We start from the raw sequence: 16,112 nt of genomic DNA, 5'->3' as shown, positions 1-16,112 counted from the left end.
GAGTTCTTTTTCCTCATATATCATGGATATGGAACTGAAGGAACCAACAACTTGGAAATGCCAAAAGTGCAGACAAAAAAACCTCAACAAAATCCTGCTCTCTCTAGCCAAAGGACCAGGAAAGGGACAGCCCAGCAAGCCAGAAAATTTTTAGATAATAATTACTCTACTTCAGTCAACACCAAAGAAAAAAATGGCCCCCAACCCTACCTATGCCAGCAAAGTGGAGAACCTAGATTCCCACCCTCACAAAGACTGTGATAAAGAGAAGGTCAGTGGGTCAGATATGTGTATTCTCTGTCACATCAGAAGGACAGTGCTAATGTGTCATTCTTGTGAGCATTCTAATAAAGAAATACATATATCTGTTTAAAAAAAAAAAAGAGAGAAGGTCCAGTAAAGAGCTAGGAATTTCATCCCCACTGGCCTGCAATGAGGTTTCCCTGCAGTGTCAGTAGAGACCATGTGGGGAGCCTGACTTTCCACCTGGCAGTAACCCAGTGCCCCCATGCCACTCCACTGATGGAGTGTCAGAAGAGACCTAGTGGAGAGTCAGGACTTTCACCATCATCCAGCAGTAATGAGGCCACCCCGACCACAGTGTCAGTAGAGACCACATGGAGAGCCTCTCCCAAGGTGTCTCCCTTCAGGTGTCAACAGAGACTGTGAGGAAACTGGTGGAGGTAGAATCTACTTGGCAATAGCAAGGCACTGATGAGGCAGCACCCCCTCGCTCCTCTTTCCCCTGTCAGAATGGATTTAAAAAGGAGAAGCTAAAAGGGAAGGTTTAACTGAGATCCAGGGATTTATAACAATACAAAAATATCTAGGTTTCATGTGAAAATCACTTGTCATACCAAGAACCAGGAGGATTGTAAACCAAATGAGTAAAAGACAGTCAATAGATGACAACACTGAGATGACAGAGGTGTAAGATTATCTGACAAAGATTCTAAAGTAGCCATGATTAAAATGCTTCAGTAAACAATTACAAGCATGCTTAAAACAATAGAAAGGCTCATCAAAGAAAGATAAAGACCTGCCAAAGAAACAGAAGATATAAAGAAGAAACAAAAGGAAATTTTAGAGTTGAAAAATAACAGTAATGGAAACAAAATAGCTCAGTAGATGTGCTCAACAGCAGAATACAGGGTACAAGGAAAGAATTAATGAACTGAAAGACAAAACAATAGAAATTGCCCAATCTGAACAACAGAAATAAAATAGACTAAAAAATAAAATAAAATAAAAATAAAAAGTAGACAGAGCCACAGGAAACTAAGTGACTGTAACAAAAACCCTAGCATTAGTGTCATCGATGTCCAAGAAGGAAAGGAGAAAAAAGACGTGTCTAAAAAATTACTGAAAGAATCATCATAATTAAACTTCTGAAAACTAAATACAAAAATTCTAGGAAGCAGCCAAAGAAAAATGATCTTAACTCTAGGGGAAAAACAATTAGAATGAAAGTGAATTTGTCATCAGAAACCATGGAGGCCAGAAGGAAGTGGCACAGTATTTTACAAGTGCTGAAGGAAAAAAGCTGTCAACAGAATCCAATACCCAGTAAAAAAAACATCCTTCAGGAATGAAGGGGAAATCAATACAGTCTCAGGTGAAGAAAAACCAAGAGAATTTGTTGCCAGTAGACCTTCCCTAAAAAAAAAAAAAAAAAAGGCAGAGGAAGTTTTCTAAATGGAAAGGAAATGATGAAAATAGGAAGAACATGGTAAACAACATGGGTAAATATAATAGGTTTTCCTTCTCCTCTTGAGTTTTCTAAATTGCTTAATAATTGAAGCAAAAATTATAACACTGATGTGGTTCTAAATGTATTAGAGGAAATATTTAAGACAATTATACTGTAAAAAAAAAGGAAGGGTTAGGCACGTAAAGGGAGGTAACACTTCTGTATTGAACTAGTAAAATGGTAACACGTATAGGCTTTGATAAGTTACGAATATATAATATAATAACTAGAGCGACCCCTACAAAAACTGTACAAAGATATATCTTAAAAAACACTATAGGTAAATCAAAATGAAATTCCAAAGATGCAGGAAAGAGAAAAAGGCAGGAAAAAGAAAAGAGAAATGAGAAACAGAGAGAAAAAACAGAAAACAAAATATAAAGTTGGAGACTTAAGCCCTACCATATTAATAATTAAATTAAATGTAAATGGTACAAATACACCAATTAACAGATTGGCAGAGTGTATTGAAAACATGACCCAACTATATGATGTCTATAAGAAACACACTTCAAATATATAGGTTGGTTTAAAATAAAGGATTGAAAAAAAGATATATCCTGTAAACATTAATAAAAGGAAACATTAATTAAACATTAATAACATTAATAAAACATTAATAAAAGGAAACATTAATAAAAGGAAAGCAGAAGTAGCTATATTAATACCAGATAGACTTCAGAGTAAAGAAAATTATCACAGTTAGGGAGGGAAATTGTATAATGATAAAAGGGTCAATCCCCCAATAAGATGTAGCAATCCTAAGTGTGTATGGACCAAACAGAGCTGCAAGATATGTGAAGCAAAAACTGATAGAACTAAAAGGAGCAATAGAAAACCCCACAGTTATAGTTGGAGACTTCAAAACTGCTCTCTCAAGAACTGATAGAAAACTCAACAGAAAGTCAGCAAGAATATATGAGAACTTAACACCATCGACTAACAGGATCAAATAGATTATTTATAGGACGCTCCACCCAACAATACAAGGATATACATTCTTTTCAAGTGCTGATTGAACATATACCAAGATGGATCATATCCTGGGCCATTAAACAATCTCAAAAATATAAAGAAGTGATATCATATAGAATGTATTCTCTGACTACTATGGAATCAAACTAGAAGTCAATAGCAGAAGATAACAAGAAAAGATCCAAACACTTGGAAACTACACCAGACTCTTCTAAATAATTCATTGAATCAGAAAGGAAGTTTCAAAGGAAATTTCTAAAAAACACATTGAACTGAATAAAAATGAGAATACCACATATCGAAATTTGTTGGACAGAGCTCCAGTAGCGCTGGGAGGGAAGTTTATAGCCACCTACATGCATACATTAGAAAACAGTAAATGTCTCAAATCAATAATCTGAGCTCCCACTTTATGAATCTAGGGGGAAAAAAAAGAGTGAAATAAACCCAAGAGAAACAGAAGGAAGGAAATAATAAAGAGTATAAATCAATGAAATTGAAAACAGGAAAACAAAAAAGAAAAATCAGTGAACCAATGATCTGGTTCTTTGAAAAGATCAGCAAAATTGACAAACTTCTAGGAAGAATATAAAGGAAAAAAGGGAAAAAAATAAAAATTACCAATATCAGGAATGCAAAAGGGGCTATTTCTACAGATTTTGCAGATATCAAAAGGATAATAAAGGATATAGTATGAACAACTCAACACATACACATATGACAACTTAGATAAAATAATGTATTACTTCCTCAAAAAACACAAACTACCACAGCTCACTCAACATGAAATAATTTGAATAGCCTCATAATGATAAAGAAAACTGAATTTATAATTTAAAAATTTCCCAAAAAGAAATATCCAGGCTCACATAGTTTCACTTGAGAATTCTACCAAATCTTTAAGAAAGAATTAACACCAATTTTACACAATCTTTACCAGAAAATAGATGAGGAGGAGACAATTCTCCATTCATATTTTTTATTGTGGTAAAACTACAGTATTTTTACCACTATGGAAAAAATTACCATTTTAACAATTTTAAAATATGAGTGGCATTTAGTACCTTCACAATGTGTGTGACCATCATTACTGTTTATTTCTAGAAATTTTTCATCATTCTAAACAGAAACTCTCCATCCCCTGTACCTGAACCTCTAATAGTTTCTATTCTACTTTCTGTCTCTCTGAATTTGCCTATTCTAGGTACATGATATAAGTGTAGTCATATATTTACTCTTTTTATCTGGATTATTCATGTAACATAATGTTTCAAGGTTCATCCATTTTGTAACATATATCAGAATTTCATTCCTTTTTATGGCTTTATAATATTCCATTGTGTATAATACCATTTTACTTACCCATTCATCTGTTGATGGACACTTGGGTTGTTTCCACCTTTTGGCTATTGTGAATAATGCTCTTATAAAAATTGGTGTACAAATACTTGTTCAAGTCCCTATTTTAAATTCTTTTGGGTATATACCCAGAAGTGGAATTGCTGGATCATGCAGTAATTCTATATATAATTTTTTAAGGTACTGCCACACTGTTTTTCACAGTGGCTGCAAAATTTTACATCCCCACCAGCATTGCACAAAGGTTCCAATTCCTCCACCTTCTTGCTAACGCTGGGTATTTTCTGGTTTTTGTTTGTTTGTTTGGTTTTGGTTTTTAAGATAATAGCCATCCTAATGAGTGTGAAGTGGTATTTATGACCTTGATTTTCATTTCCCTAATGATTAGTGATGTTGAACAGCTTTTCATGTGCTTACTGGCCTTTTGTACATTTTCTTTGGACAAATATCTATCCAAGTCCTTTTGCTCTTTTTTTCTCTAGGTTTTCTTTGTGGTAAAATATACATAAAATTTACTACCTTAACCAATTTTAGGTGTATAGTTCAGTGATATTATGTACATTCATATTATTGTGCAACCATCACCACCATCCATTTCCAGAACTCCTTTCATCTTGCAAAACTGAAACTTTATACCCATTAAACACTAACTCCCCATTCCTCCCTAAGCCCAGCCCTTAGCAACCACCATTCTGCTTTCTCTCCCTATGAATTTGACTACTCTAGGTACCTCACCAGTACTTGTTAGTTTTTGCTTTTGTTTGTTTTTTAGATAATAGCCACCCTAATGGGTGTAAAGTAGTATCTCATTGTGGTTCTGGTTTACATTTCCCTGGTTAGTGATGTTAAGCGGACTCTCAACCACTGCACCACCAGGGAAGCCCTCTCTGCATGAATTTTAAGATGAGGTTTTCTATTTCTGCAGAAGCACCTTTGGAATTTTTATAGGGATTGCATTGAATCTGTAGATCACTTTGGGTAATGTTATCATAACAATATAATGTCTACCACTTCATGAACATCGAATGTCTCTCTATTTATTTTATTTGTCAGCAATGGTTTGTAGTTTTCAGTATATAAGTCTTTCACTTCCTTGGTTAAGTTTATTCCTTAGTATGTATATTTTTGATATATATATATTAGAATTGTTTTCCTAATTTCCTTTTCAGAATGTTTATTGCTAATAAACAATAATAAACAGTATAGTAGTGCAACTGGTTTTTGTGTGTTGATTATATATTCTGCAACTTTGCTGAATTGGTTTATTAGCTCTAGCATTTTTTTTTTGTGGGTGTGTGTGGAATCTTTCAACATATAAAATTATGTCATCTGCAAATGAAGATAACTTTACTTCCTCCTTTCCCATTTTGATGCCTTTATTTGTTTGTTTGTTTTGTTTTCTTACCTAATTGCTCTGGCTAGAACTTCTGGTATTATGTTGAATAAAAATGGCAAAAATTGGCATCCTTGTCTTATGCCTGATCTTGGGGGAAAGCTTTCAGTCCTTCACCTTTGAGTATGATATTAGCTGTGGGGTTTTCATATATGGCCTTTATCATGTTGAGGAAGTTCCCTTATATTCCCAGTTTATTAAGTATTTTTATCATGAATTTGTCAAATTTTTTACTGCATCAATCGATATGATCATGTGGGTTTCTTCTCCTTAATTCTATTAATATGATATATTACACTGATTAATTTTTGAATGTTGAACCATCCTTGCACTCTGGAAATAAATCTCACTTGGTCATGGTGTGTAATCCTTTTACTATGCTGAACTCAGTTTGCTAGTATTTTATTGAGGACTTTTGCATCAATATTCATAAAGAATATTGGTCTGTGGTTTTCTTTTGCCTGTAGCATCTTTGTCTAGCTTTGGCAACAGGGAATTACTGTCCTCATTGAATGACTTAGGAGTGTCATTCAAGTTTTAGGAAGAGTTTGTGCAGGATTGGTGTTTATTCTTCCTTAAATGTTTGGTACAATTCACCAATGAAGCCATCTGGTCCTGGACTTTTCTTTGTTGGGAAAATATTTGATTACGGATTCAGCCTACTTACTAGTTGTAGGTGTATTTAGATTTTCCATTTCTTTCTGAGTCAGTTTTGATTGATCAAAGGTTTTTAGGAATTTGTCCATTTAATCCAGGTTATACAATTTGTTGGCATACAATTATTCATATTATTATCTTATACTTTTTGTTTCTGTGAAATTAGTAGAAATGTCCCCACTTTTATTTCTATAATTTGAGATTTTAGCAATTTCAGTCTTCTCTTTTTCCCTTAGTCAGTCTCTAGCTAAAGGTTTGTGAATTTTACAGATCTTTACAAAGGATCAAATTTTGGTTTTGTTGGTTTTCTCCATTGTTTTCTCTATTTCATTTATCTCTGCTCTAATCTTTTAATATTTCCTTCCTTCTGCTAGCTTTGGGTTTAGTTTGTTCTTATTCTAGTTCCTTAAGGTATAAAGTTAGGTAATTAATTTGAAATCTTTCTTCCAGGCATTCACAGCTGTAAATTTACCTCTAAGCACTGCTTTCACTGTATTCCATACGTTTTGGTATGATGTATTTTCATTCATTTCTAAGTATTCTCTAATTTCTATTGTGATTTCTCCTTTGACCCATTGGTTGTTTAAGAGTGTTTAATTTACACATACTTGTGAATTTTCCAGGTTTCCTTCTGTTATTGATTTCTAGTTTCAATCCATTATGATTGAAAAAGATACTTTGTATGACTTCTCTCTTTTAAAATTTATTAAAGCTTGTTTTGTGGCCTAACATCTGGTCTATCCTGGAGAATGTTCCATATATGTTTGAGAAGAATGTATGTTTTGTTGGGTAGAGTGTTCTATGAGTGTTTATTAGTTCTTATTTGTTTACGTGATTGTTCATGTCTGTCCTCTGTCTCCTTGTTGATCTGATTTTTCTATTCATTATTGAATGTGGAGTATTAAAGTCTCTGTATCAGTTTACTAGGCTTGCTGTAACAAGTACCACAAACTAAGGAGGGCTTAAAACAACAAATTAATTTTCTCACAGTTCTGGAGTCACAAAGTCTAAAATTGAGGTGTCAGCAAGGCCATGCTCTCTCTCATAGCTCTAGGGGAAGAATCTTCCTTGCCTATTGCTATTTTTTGGTTTTTCCAGCAATCCTTGTTGTTCTTTGGCTTGCAGATACATTACTGCAGTCCAGTCTCTGCCTCCATCATCACACCACATTCTCCCTGTGTGTCTCTGAGTCTCTCTTTTCTCTTTTTGTAAGGACACAAATCATTGCATTAGGGCCCACCCTAATCCAATATGACCTCACCTTAACTAATTACATCTGCAAAGACCCTATTTCCAAATAAGGTCACATTCACAGATTTCAGGGATTAGATTTCAACATATCTTTTTGGGAGTCACAATTAAACCCACTGCAGGTGGAATCTTATAATTGCTGACTTTTTAAAAAAACATATTGAAACATCCCCGAAGGCCAGATATATTGTACAATTGATGGTAGCTTGGAGCCATAGTAACAAATTTCATAATGTGATAATTCCTATGAAGAAAATAAAGATTGAGAATGTTTGGGCAAGTGGGTGGGAGTGTGATTTTAGGTTGAGTGGTCAGGGAAGGTTTCCTTATGTAGGTGACATTTAAGTAGAGAATAATTACTTAGAAAGAGCCAGCCATGCAAAATCTGGAGCAAAAGTATTTCAATCAGAGGGAATAGTAAGAGTAAAAGCCTCAAATTAGTAACGAGTTTGGTATGCTTATGGAATGGCAAGAAAACCAGTATAGCTGGAGCACAGTAAGGAAGAAAAATGTAGAACAAGGTAAGTATGAGGACATAACATAAAAGGTTGAGATGATGAAAGTTCTGAAAGTAAAGTGTTCTTGAGAATAAAGTTATATTTTAAATAAACATTTTAGAACTTCCACATATGAAAAGATGATGCTATAAGCAAATCCTTCTTAATTTCTATAACACTGTTTAATCCTTTATTTTGATCCTTTTGATTTCAGTATGTGACCAAGTTATTGCTGGGTTCAATATTTTGGAAACTCATATGACTGTTTCATGAATTATTTTAAATCTTTATATTTTCTGAAAAATAACTTTTTAGTCTTATGAATGCTAAAATCTCTCATGGTCATTGCTTCACTAAAAAACAATCTCTTACTTCTCTTGAAGATTCAAGCAAAGTATTCAGTTTCTAAGCAAAATCCCAATCCAGAAGCAGATTCTTATTCTCCTAATTTACCAAAAAGGTGAGTATAATTTTACACATCTAAATGTTGTCTAATTGTGTCTGGGAGGAAAATCTCATGCTTATGTCTCATTGTGATGCTGAGAAGAGGATATGGGAAGAGACCTCTTTGGGATATGGTATCATCGTTACTTTCTTTTTGTTTCAGCATCGTAAAAGAAGCAAAAGTGATGAACCAGCAGAGCAAAGGAAGGATAAGGGTGAAAAGTGCAGAAGCTTCTTCCTTTGACCTCAGGATTTTTGAAATAAATGAAAAGGAAGGGTTAGTAATGCACCCTTCTAAACAGAGCAGTTCTTTAGAGTTTTTGGAGCTAAATTGTGGTTGTAACAAAAATGCTGACACAACCATGAAATGGGAGAGAAAGGTATTCCCAATAGCTGGGGAGCCTCTTCAGAAGCATCAAAGTTTGGACTTGAGCTCCATTTTGTTTGGAGCACGTCCTAACTCTAAACCTGTAAATGCAGCAGGAAGATGTTTTAATTTAAAGAGGCCAATAATGCGGACCAAATCAACTCCCTTTGAATTGATGCAACAGAGAGACACCAAAGAGTTGGATGTCGAGGAAGATTTTTATTTGGAATCTCACCCACACAATTCTTGTCTTGAGCAGGCTCAAAAAGTGATGCATGTTTCTTCAGCAGAACTGAATTATTCACCCTCATATGACTCTAAGCATCAAATGTGCAATGCCTCTAAAGCAAAGCAGCATGACTCTGGTGCTTTTAAAGTACTTTCTTACATGTCTTTAGTAGAAGATCCTTATTTTTCATCATTGTCTCCAAGTAGTGCTGGTTCTAAGATGTCTCTTGATTCACCTGAGAAGCAAGATAAAACTGTTTTACCTTGTTCTTCACTGCCAAAATCTTCTACAACCCTCTTTCCTTATTACAATTCACATGATTCTTCAGCACTGAATCCTCCGACCAATTTCCCCCCCGCACTGAACCAGGAGACAGCAGTAGTAGGTAAGTTATTTTAAAAAGTTTGTACAGCATTTTAGATTTGACTTTGTTTCTGTAAGATTTGGTTTTGTCTTACCTCCTCTCACCCTCTTATCCTTCTCTGCTTCCTTCTCCTTTTTCTCCTCAAAAAAATTAAATTTCATGAGTGTTTTGATGATGTGATGAGTTGAAAATAGCAATAACAAATACATAACATTCCATGAAACAAGCAATAGTGGAGGCAATCAGATCTGGTACAGGACCTATGCCAGCCGGCGTGCTTCTAAAGGCAGCAGTCCTCATTCCTAGAAGTGTCTATCAAATGTCCACAATTTTGTTATACAGCAGAAACTAACACAACATTGTAAAGCAATTATACTTCAGTAAAGATGTTAAAAAAAAAAAAGTCCACAATTTATCCTTAGCATGCAGAAGCAACTTCCAAAAGAACATCAGAAAAGATTTGATCAGCACCACATGGTCACTCAGAATTTTTGTTGGAGAATCATGTGTCTATACTAAATTGAACAGATTGCTAAGAATTGAATTCTCTTCCTGCAGGAGTTGGAAGAGGAGGACTTGATTTCCTCTTGTCCTTTTATAATAACTTTATAGATGAGGATACATGTTCAGTATTCTGTATGATATTTTAATCTTATATGACTTTAATTTCATATTTTATCTCTTATAGTTCTGTATTTTTGCATATTATGCATATTGTTTCATATTACTGAGTGGTTTGAAAGTAGGAGTAAATATTTGGTTAGATAATTATAATAGTTTGATATGAAAGAAGATGCTGTGAAAGAAGAGTTAAAGCAAGTTTAACTGTCTTAGATATGTCATCAGAAATTTATAAAGAACGGTCCCCCTAGGTAGGAAGTAGAGAAAGCTTTTTCTCTATGACATTATTTACTGTACAGAGTTCCTCAATAGATACGTAGATGCATAGTTTTGTTATAAAAATATTCCATCTGGATCTAGTTTCTTCTTTGGTTAGAAGGAAGGATTACATACTTTGATCTTGTTTTATGATTTAAAGAAATTTTATTTTTCTAGATACCTATAGTTCCTTAAACTTCCCTGAGTGTCAGCATTAGGAACCAAATCCTTATCTTCAAGGATTGTAGCAACATTGACATGTGTGCCATCTGGTGGCAGTCTCTCATAATAGCATTTAAATTCTATAAAAATTCTGAATACTTCTATAGAAATATAGAAAACCTTGTTATACCATTTTTTTGTAAACAGGAAAAATATCAATATTCTTAATTCTATAAGAATGAAGAAGAGATACTAAAATCTTTGTGATTTTTACCTGCTCTGTAATTGAATCTTTGGCATGTCAACGTGCTTTATGATGTTGTATATTCTATGTAAAACAAAAGGCAAGAGTTACGGAGAAAACAATCCAAAGCTTCCTAAATTAATGTAAGATGTTACATTATGTTAACTGATACTCAGTGACTTAATCAAAATACCTTTGAGCTTTTAAAAGAAACAATAAATCGTGAAGAAGAATCAAAATCCTCCTGGGTTTCCAATTTAGGATTAGAGAATTTATGTTGTTTTCTCCTTGAGTGAACAGATACCAGCTTAAATATATTAATGTGCTTGACATAATTTGTATCAAGATTAGAATATAAGAATTTTCTTTGGAATTTTCTAATTAAACATTTTGATTATATTTCGGGCATTTCGGATAGCAACTTCTCCAAGAATAGATGATGAAATTCCCCCTCCACTTCCTGAACGGACACCTGAATCTTTTATTGTGGTAGAGGAAACTGGTGAGTACAGTTCAGTAAGTGTAAAATAAAGTGTGAATTAACTATATTACTTCTTAGGTCCTCTCAATATTCTGTGTGCTATTGCTGAGTAACAATTGCTCTCTAAAACTACAGCACTAAAATTGAAACATATTTACTTTTTTTTACAGGAGAATTCCCCCTGGATATTCCCAACTCTTTAACTTCAGCTCTGAAGGTAAAAATTGGAACATCACTAGAATGTAGTAGAACATCTGAATCAAAGAAATTTGATGATTTAGTAAGACTTAGACCAAGCAAGGTCAATAACATTTTTCTGATTCTACTCACTTGGATTCAACGGACTATAGTCCTATTCCTTATATATATATATTTTTTTCATAAATTTACTTATTTATTTATTTTTGGCTGCATTGGGTCTTTGTTGCTGCGCGCAGGCTTTTCTCTAGCTGCGGTGAGCGGGGGCTACTCTTCGTTGCGGTGCGCGGGCTTCTCATTGCAGTGGCTTCTCTTGTTGCAGAGCGTGGGCTCTAGGCACACGGGCTTCAGTAGTTGTGACACTCAGGCTCAGCAGTTGTGGCTTGCGGCCTCTAGAGTGCAGGCTCAGTAGTTGTGGAGCACGGGCTTAGTTGCTCCGCGGCATGTGGGATCTTCCTGGACCAGGGCTCGAACTCATGTCTCCTGCACTGGCAGGCAGATTCTTTACCACTGCGCCACCAGGGAAGCCCCTTCCTTTTATTTTAAACACCTGTCACTTAGTAAATCCTAAGCGGATACTATTTATAAAACAATGTGCTAGAGGATGTGGGGGATAAAAAGATGTATAAGACACAATTATTGCCCTTAAGAAACTTATAGTTCAGTAATGGGGATATAGCATGTGTACACAAGTCTTTATTTTTGTCTGTATTTATTATAACAAGGCAAATATAATCAGTGCCATATGGAAGATAAGAACTTTGAAACTGTGAGAGATCCCTTCAGGTTGGAAGTGATCAAGGAAGACAGTGAAAGAAGAAACATTTGACTTTATTCTTTAAGGACAGTTAAGGCAAAAATAATTGTTTCATAAGTAGATTGCTTGTTCATAGCAGTCATCTGGTAGGCTGTTTCTTGTGAGCTGTGATAACACAGAGAGTAGTCTTTTAAAAAAAATAACAGATGTCTATATTATTTAAGATAAACCTTTTGGAATAATGTTCCCTGCTTCTAGAAGAAAAACCTATACATTTAACAATCTGTTATTCATTAGTATATAATTCTATGAACCAACTATCTTAAAATTTCAGAGATCAGAAAAGTAATTAACTAAAACATTTAAACACAGTGCTGGTGGGCAGTGCTGGTGGGCAAATATTCCCTGCCTTTTAAATTACACATTTAAAAAAATTATTTTATTTATTTATCTTTAGCTGTGTTGGGTCTTTGTTGCTGCATGCGGGCTTTTTCTAGGTGCGGCGAGCGAAGGCTACTCTTCATTGTGGTGCATGGGCTTCTCATTGCGGTGGCTTCTCTTGTTACAGGGCATGGGCTCTAGGCTCACGGGCTCAGTAGTTGTGGCTCGCAAACTCTAGAGCGCAGGCTCAGTAGTTGTAGCCACACGGTCTTAGTTGCTCCGTGGCATGTGGGATCTTCCCGGACAAGGGCTCAAACCCATGTCCTCTGCATTGATAGGTGGATTCTTAACCACTGCGCCACCAGGGAAGCCCTTAAATTACACTTTTAATGTGCTAGTAACTGTTACTATTATTGCTAATGGTCTTTATCTTAACAACTCCCAGAGTAAAGAACAATCACTACTTTTTCAGTGTCATGAAGTAATTTCAGTGGCAACAACCTTACCTGGAATTAAATTTTCAGGGAAATGTTCTGAGTAGGAAGGAAATAACTATAAAAAGGATCAATTTAGGACCAATATTCATGACATTTACAAATCACTGTAGGAGTGGATGATTCTTCACAGTTCAGCACATTTATAAATTAGGAAAAATAGGGTCAACATTTCATAACTCTCTGTATTGGTTTATGAGATGTAATTTTAAAATGCTATTTATTGCTTTGAGTTTATAGATTTCTCTACATGTTCTTCTTTCACTTTGACTTTCTTTCTTTTTCAGAGTGTAAAACCCCAGAGCCCCAAATCAGGTAAAAAATTTTCTTTGGCTTTAGATGACATTTAGCCCTAAGAATTTGTACTGCAAGAATGGCTCATTAAGTTTAGAGTAATTCACCTCAGGAGATGGCTTGGTTTCCATAATAGCTTCCACTATTTATTGATTTATTTCTGGTTTTCCTAGGCTAGTAGTTTTGTTTTGTCAAGGGCAAAAGGAAGACAGGATTTTAGAATTCTGCTCCTTGATATATAGCCCTAAAAAAAAAAAACCAAACTATTTTAGATACAATCTCTTAAAACTTTGCAGCAGTTCCATTTTACTGGTTTTATCATTGTTAACAGTGTGATTCTAAAAAGTTATTTCTGGTCACTTAGGTCTTTAACTTGTCACTGTTTCTTAGTACTTTCTTGCTTGTTTTATACATTGAATAACAACATCAACAGCAAACATCCTTTGAACACTGATAGGTACTTTACATACATTATAACAGGTAGTAGTTGCCCTTAACACATTTATTCATATTAACATATTGCTCAAATACGTAAATAAGCAGTATAACATAGAGGTTAAAAAGCATGAGCTTTGGTGTCAGGTAGACTTTCATTCAAATCCCCAGCCTACCAATAGTTATCAAAATCTATGACCTTGGTTACATTATATACTTTATCGATTTTTCTCACTTATAAAATGAGGATAATAGAACTCCCCTTCTAAGAGGATTTTTGTGAGGATCTAGTGAGATAAAGCATATAAAGCTTTTAGCACAGTGGTTGTCAAATAATAAGCTCTCATTAAATGTTACCTATTATAATTTTTATTAGGTAATTATTAAATGAACATTTCCTAAGCAAGTTCCGGGTGCCTTATACAGTGTTAAAATAGGCAGAATATTTAAGAAAGGGTGCTGCTTAATGATTCTATATGTATTCAAATTGGGTAGACAAAATTAACACTCACTTGGAACCATTCAGTGAAAATCTATGTGGCACTGATTGTCATCACCAGGAATCTGGAATAAAGAAAGGTATCACTGGAGTGGTTAGGAAAGGCTTGAGTAGGTGAAAGAAATTTAAGAATATGGATAGAGGAAAAAAGAGGGAATTCGAGTAACAGTGACTCAAAGGTAAAAATAAGTATGATGGGTACAGAGAAACGGTAAGTAGGTTAATTTAATTGCAACAGAGGTTCTATTATAGGGAAATAAGGAAAATAAATTTGGATAGATAAAATGTGGGAAAATTCCAAAGGACTTAAAAGCTAGGCAGATGAAATATCCACAACAGACAAATCTCTGTATAGAGAAAGCAGATTTGTGGTTGCCAATCTAATCTGGAGGGAATGGGGAGAGACTGCTAAATGAGTGTGGAGTTTCTTTTCAGGACAATTAAAATTTTGGAACTAGATTGTGGTGATGATTGCACATCACTGTGAATGTACTAAATGTCATTAATGGCAAATTTTGTTACGTGTATTTTATCACACACGAAGCTTGGCAGAAGAATTTAAATTTAATTCAGTAAGTAATAAACATTGTAGGTTCTTCGTCAGGGGAGTATTAAGATGAAAATGGTGTTTTGGGAAGGTATTTGGCAGGATATCGTTACCTGAAAGTTATAGTCTCATAATATTTCCTAAAATCAAACGGGAAGGTGATAAGCTACTTCAGAGTAGTTATCAAATATTTATCAAATGCCTACTATATGCCAGTTATTGTATTAGGTGATGGAAATAAGTATTGCACTTAATTTTTGCATATTACCCAGCATATAAGGAATAAACAAGAGAACTTTCTTTATAGGTAAGTCCTAAGACGTGAAAAACCCAATGACCAAAGACAGATAAAACTCTAGCACTTAACCACATACTCATTTTCAAAAGACATTAATAGGGACTTCTCTGGCAGTCCAGTGGTTACAACTTTGCGCTTCCAATGCAGGGGGTGCGGGTTCGATTCCTGGTCAGGGAACTAAGATGGCACCTGCCACACGGTGTGGCCAAAAAATTAAAAAAAAAAAAGACATTAATAAAGTATATAATTATACTTAGTGCTGTATAACGAGAAGCATACAGCAATAGAACACCATTTGTGTCTTAGGACTTACATTATGGGAAAATAGCTCCATTATTTAAAATTCTTTATCATGGAAATTTTCAAACACACAGTTTAAATCTACCATAATAACAGTAATCACACTAATAAAATTAATAATAATTCCTTAATATTATCTAATATCCAGACTTTGTTCAATTTTCTCAAACTGTCTCAAACATGTCTTTTTACAGTTGGTTTATGTGAAGCTGGATTCAAACAAAGTCTGCACATTGCCTTTGGTTTATATGTTTCTTAAGCCTTTTAAAGTTTGTAACAGTTCTTCTTTTTATGTTTTCTCATGCCATTTATTTGTTGAGGGAATGGGCCATTTGTCCTTAAGATTGCTAATATTCTGGATTTAGCTGTTTGTATCCTCATGGTTTTATTTAACATGTTCCTTTATCTCCAGGATTCTCTGTAAAATTGTAGTAAGATTAGAAGCTTGACTAAATTCAGGTTCAATTTCTTTTGAAGAATACTTTTGTAAGTGAGCTACAAGTTTGTGATGAAGCATAGGCTCATTGGTGAAAGAGCTAGAATAACAAAGTTCTTGAGGCTCCAGTCAATGTTCAGATAATTTTTTATTTGGCTGTTGTAGGTTAATATTGAAAAATTGGAAAGGTTATACAAAACCAAAAAGGGATTTTTAAAAATAATTTTTATTGGAGTATAGTTGATTTACAATGTTGTGTTAGTTTCAGGAATACAGCAAAGTGAATCAGTTATACATATACATATATCCACTCTTTTTTAGATTCTTTTCCCATATAGGCCATTATAGAGTATTGAGTAGAGTTCCCTGTGCTATACAGTAGGTCCTTATTAGTTATCTATTCTATATATAGTAATGTGTA

At 34.4% G+C, this 16,112-nt stretch overlaps 1 protein-coding gene across 1 annotated transcript in view; it reads left to right on the top strand.

The window, feature by feature from the left end:
- The window catches only part of PTPN22 (protein tyrosine phosphatase non-receptor type 22), a 49,823-nt gene that overhangs the window by 22,059 nt on the left and 11,652 nt on the right, over positions 1 to 16,112 (top strand). Inside the window, exons 12-16 of the mRNA XM_060006930.1 lie at positions 8,266 to 8,342; positions 8,490 to 9,307; positions 10,990 to 11,073; positions 11,223 to 11,269; positions 13,170 to 13,197. Coding sequence (XP_059862913.1) covers positions 8,266 to 8,342; positions 8,490 to 9,307; positions 10,990 to 11,073; positions 11,223 to 11,269; positions 13,170 to 13,197 — 1,054 coding nt within the window. The remainder of the gene's footprint in view (positions 1 to 8,265; positions 8,343 to 8,489; positions 9,308 to 10,989; positions 11,074 to 11,222; positions 11,270 to 13,169; positions 13,198 to 16,112) is intronic.

The sequence above is a fragment of the Delphinus delphis genome, chromosome 1 (genome assembly GCF_949987515.2).
Source record: "Delphinus delphis chromosome 1, mDelDel1.2, whole genome shotgun sequence".
NCBI lineage: Eukaryota > Metazoa > Chordata > Mammalia > Artiodactyla > Delphinidae > Delphinus > Delphinus delphis.
The sequence above is the reverse complement of the archived record's forward strand: the minus strand, read 5'-3'. Positions and strand labels throughout refer to the sequence as shown.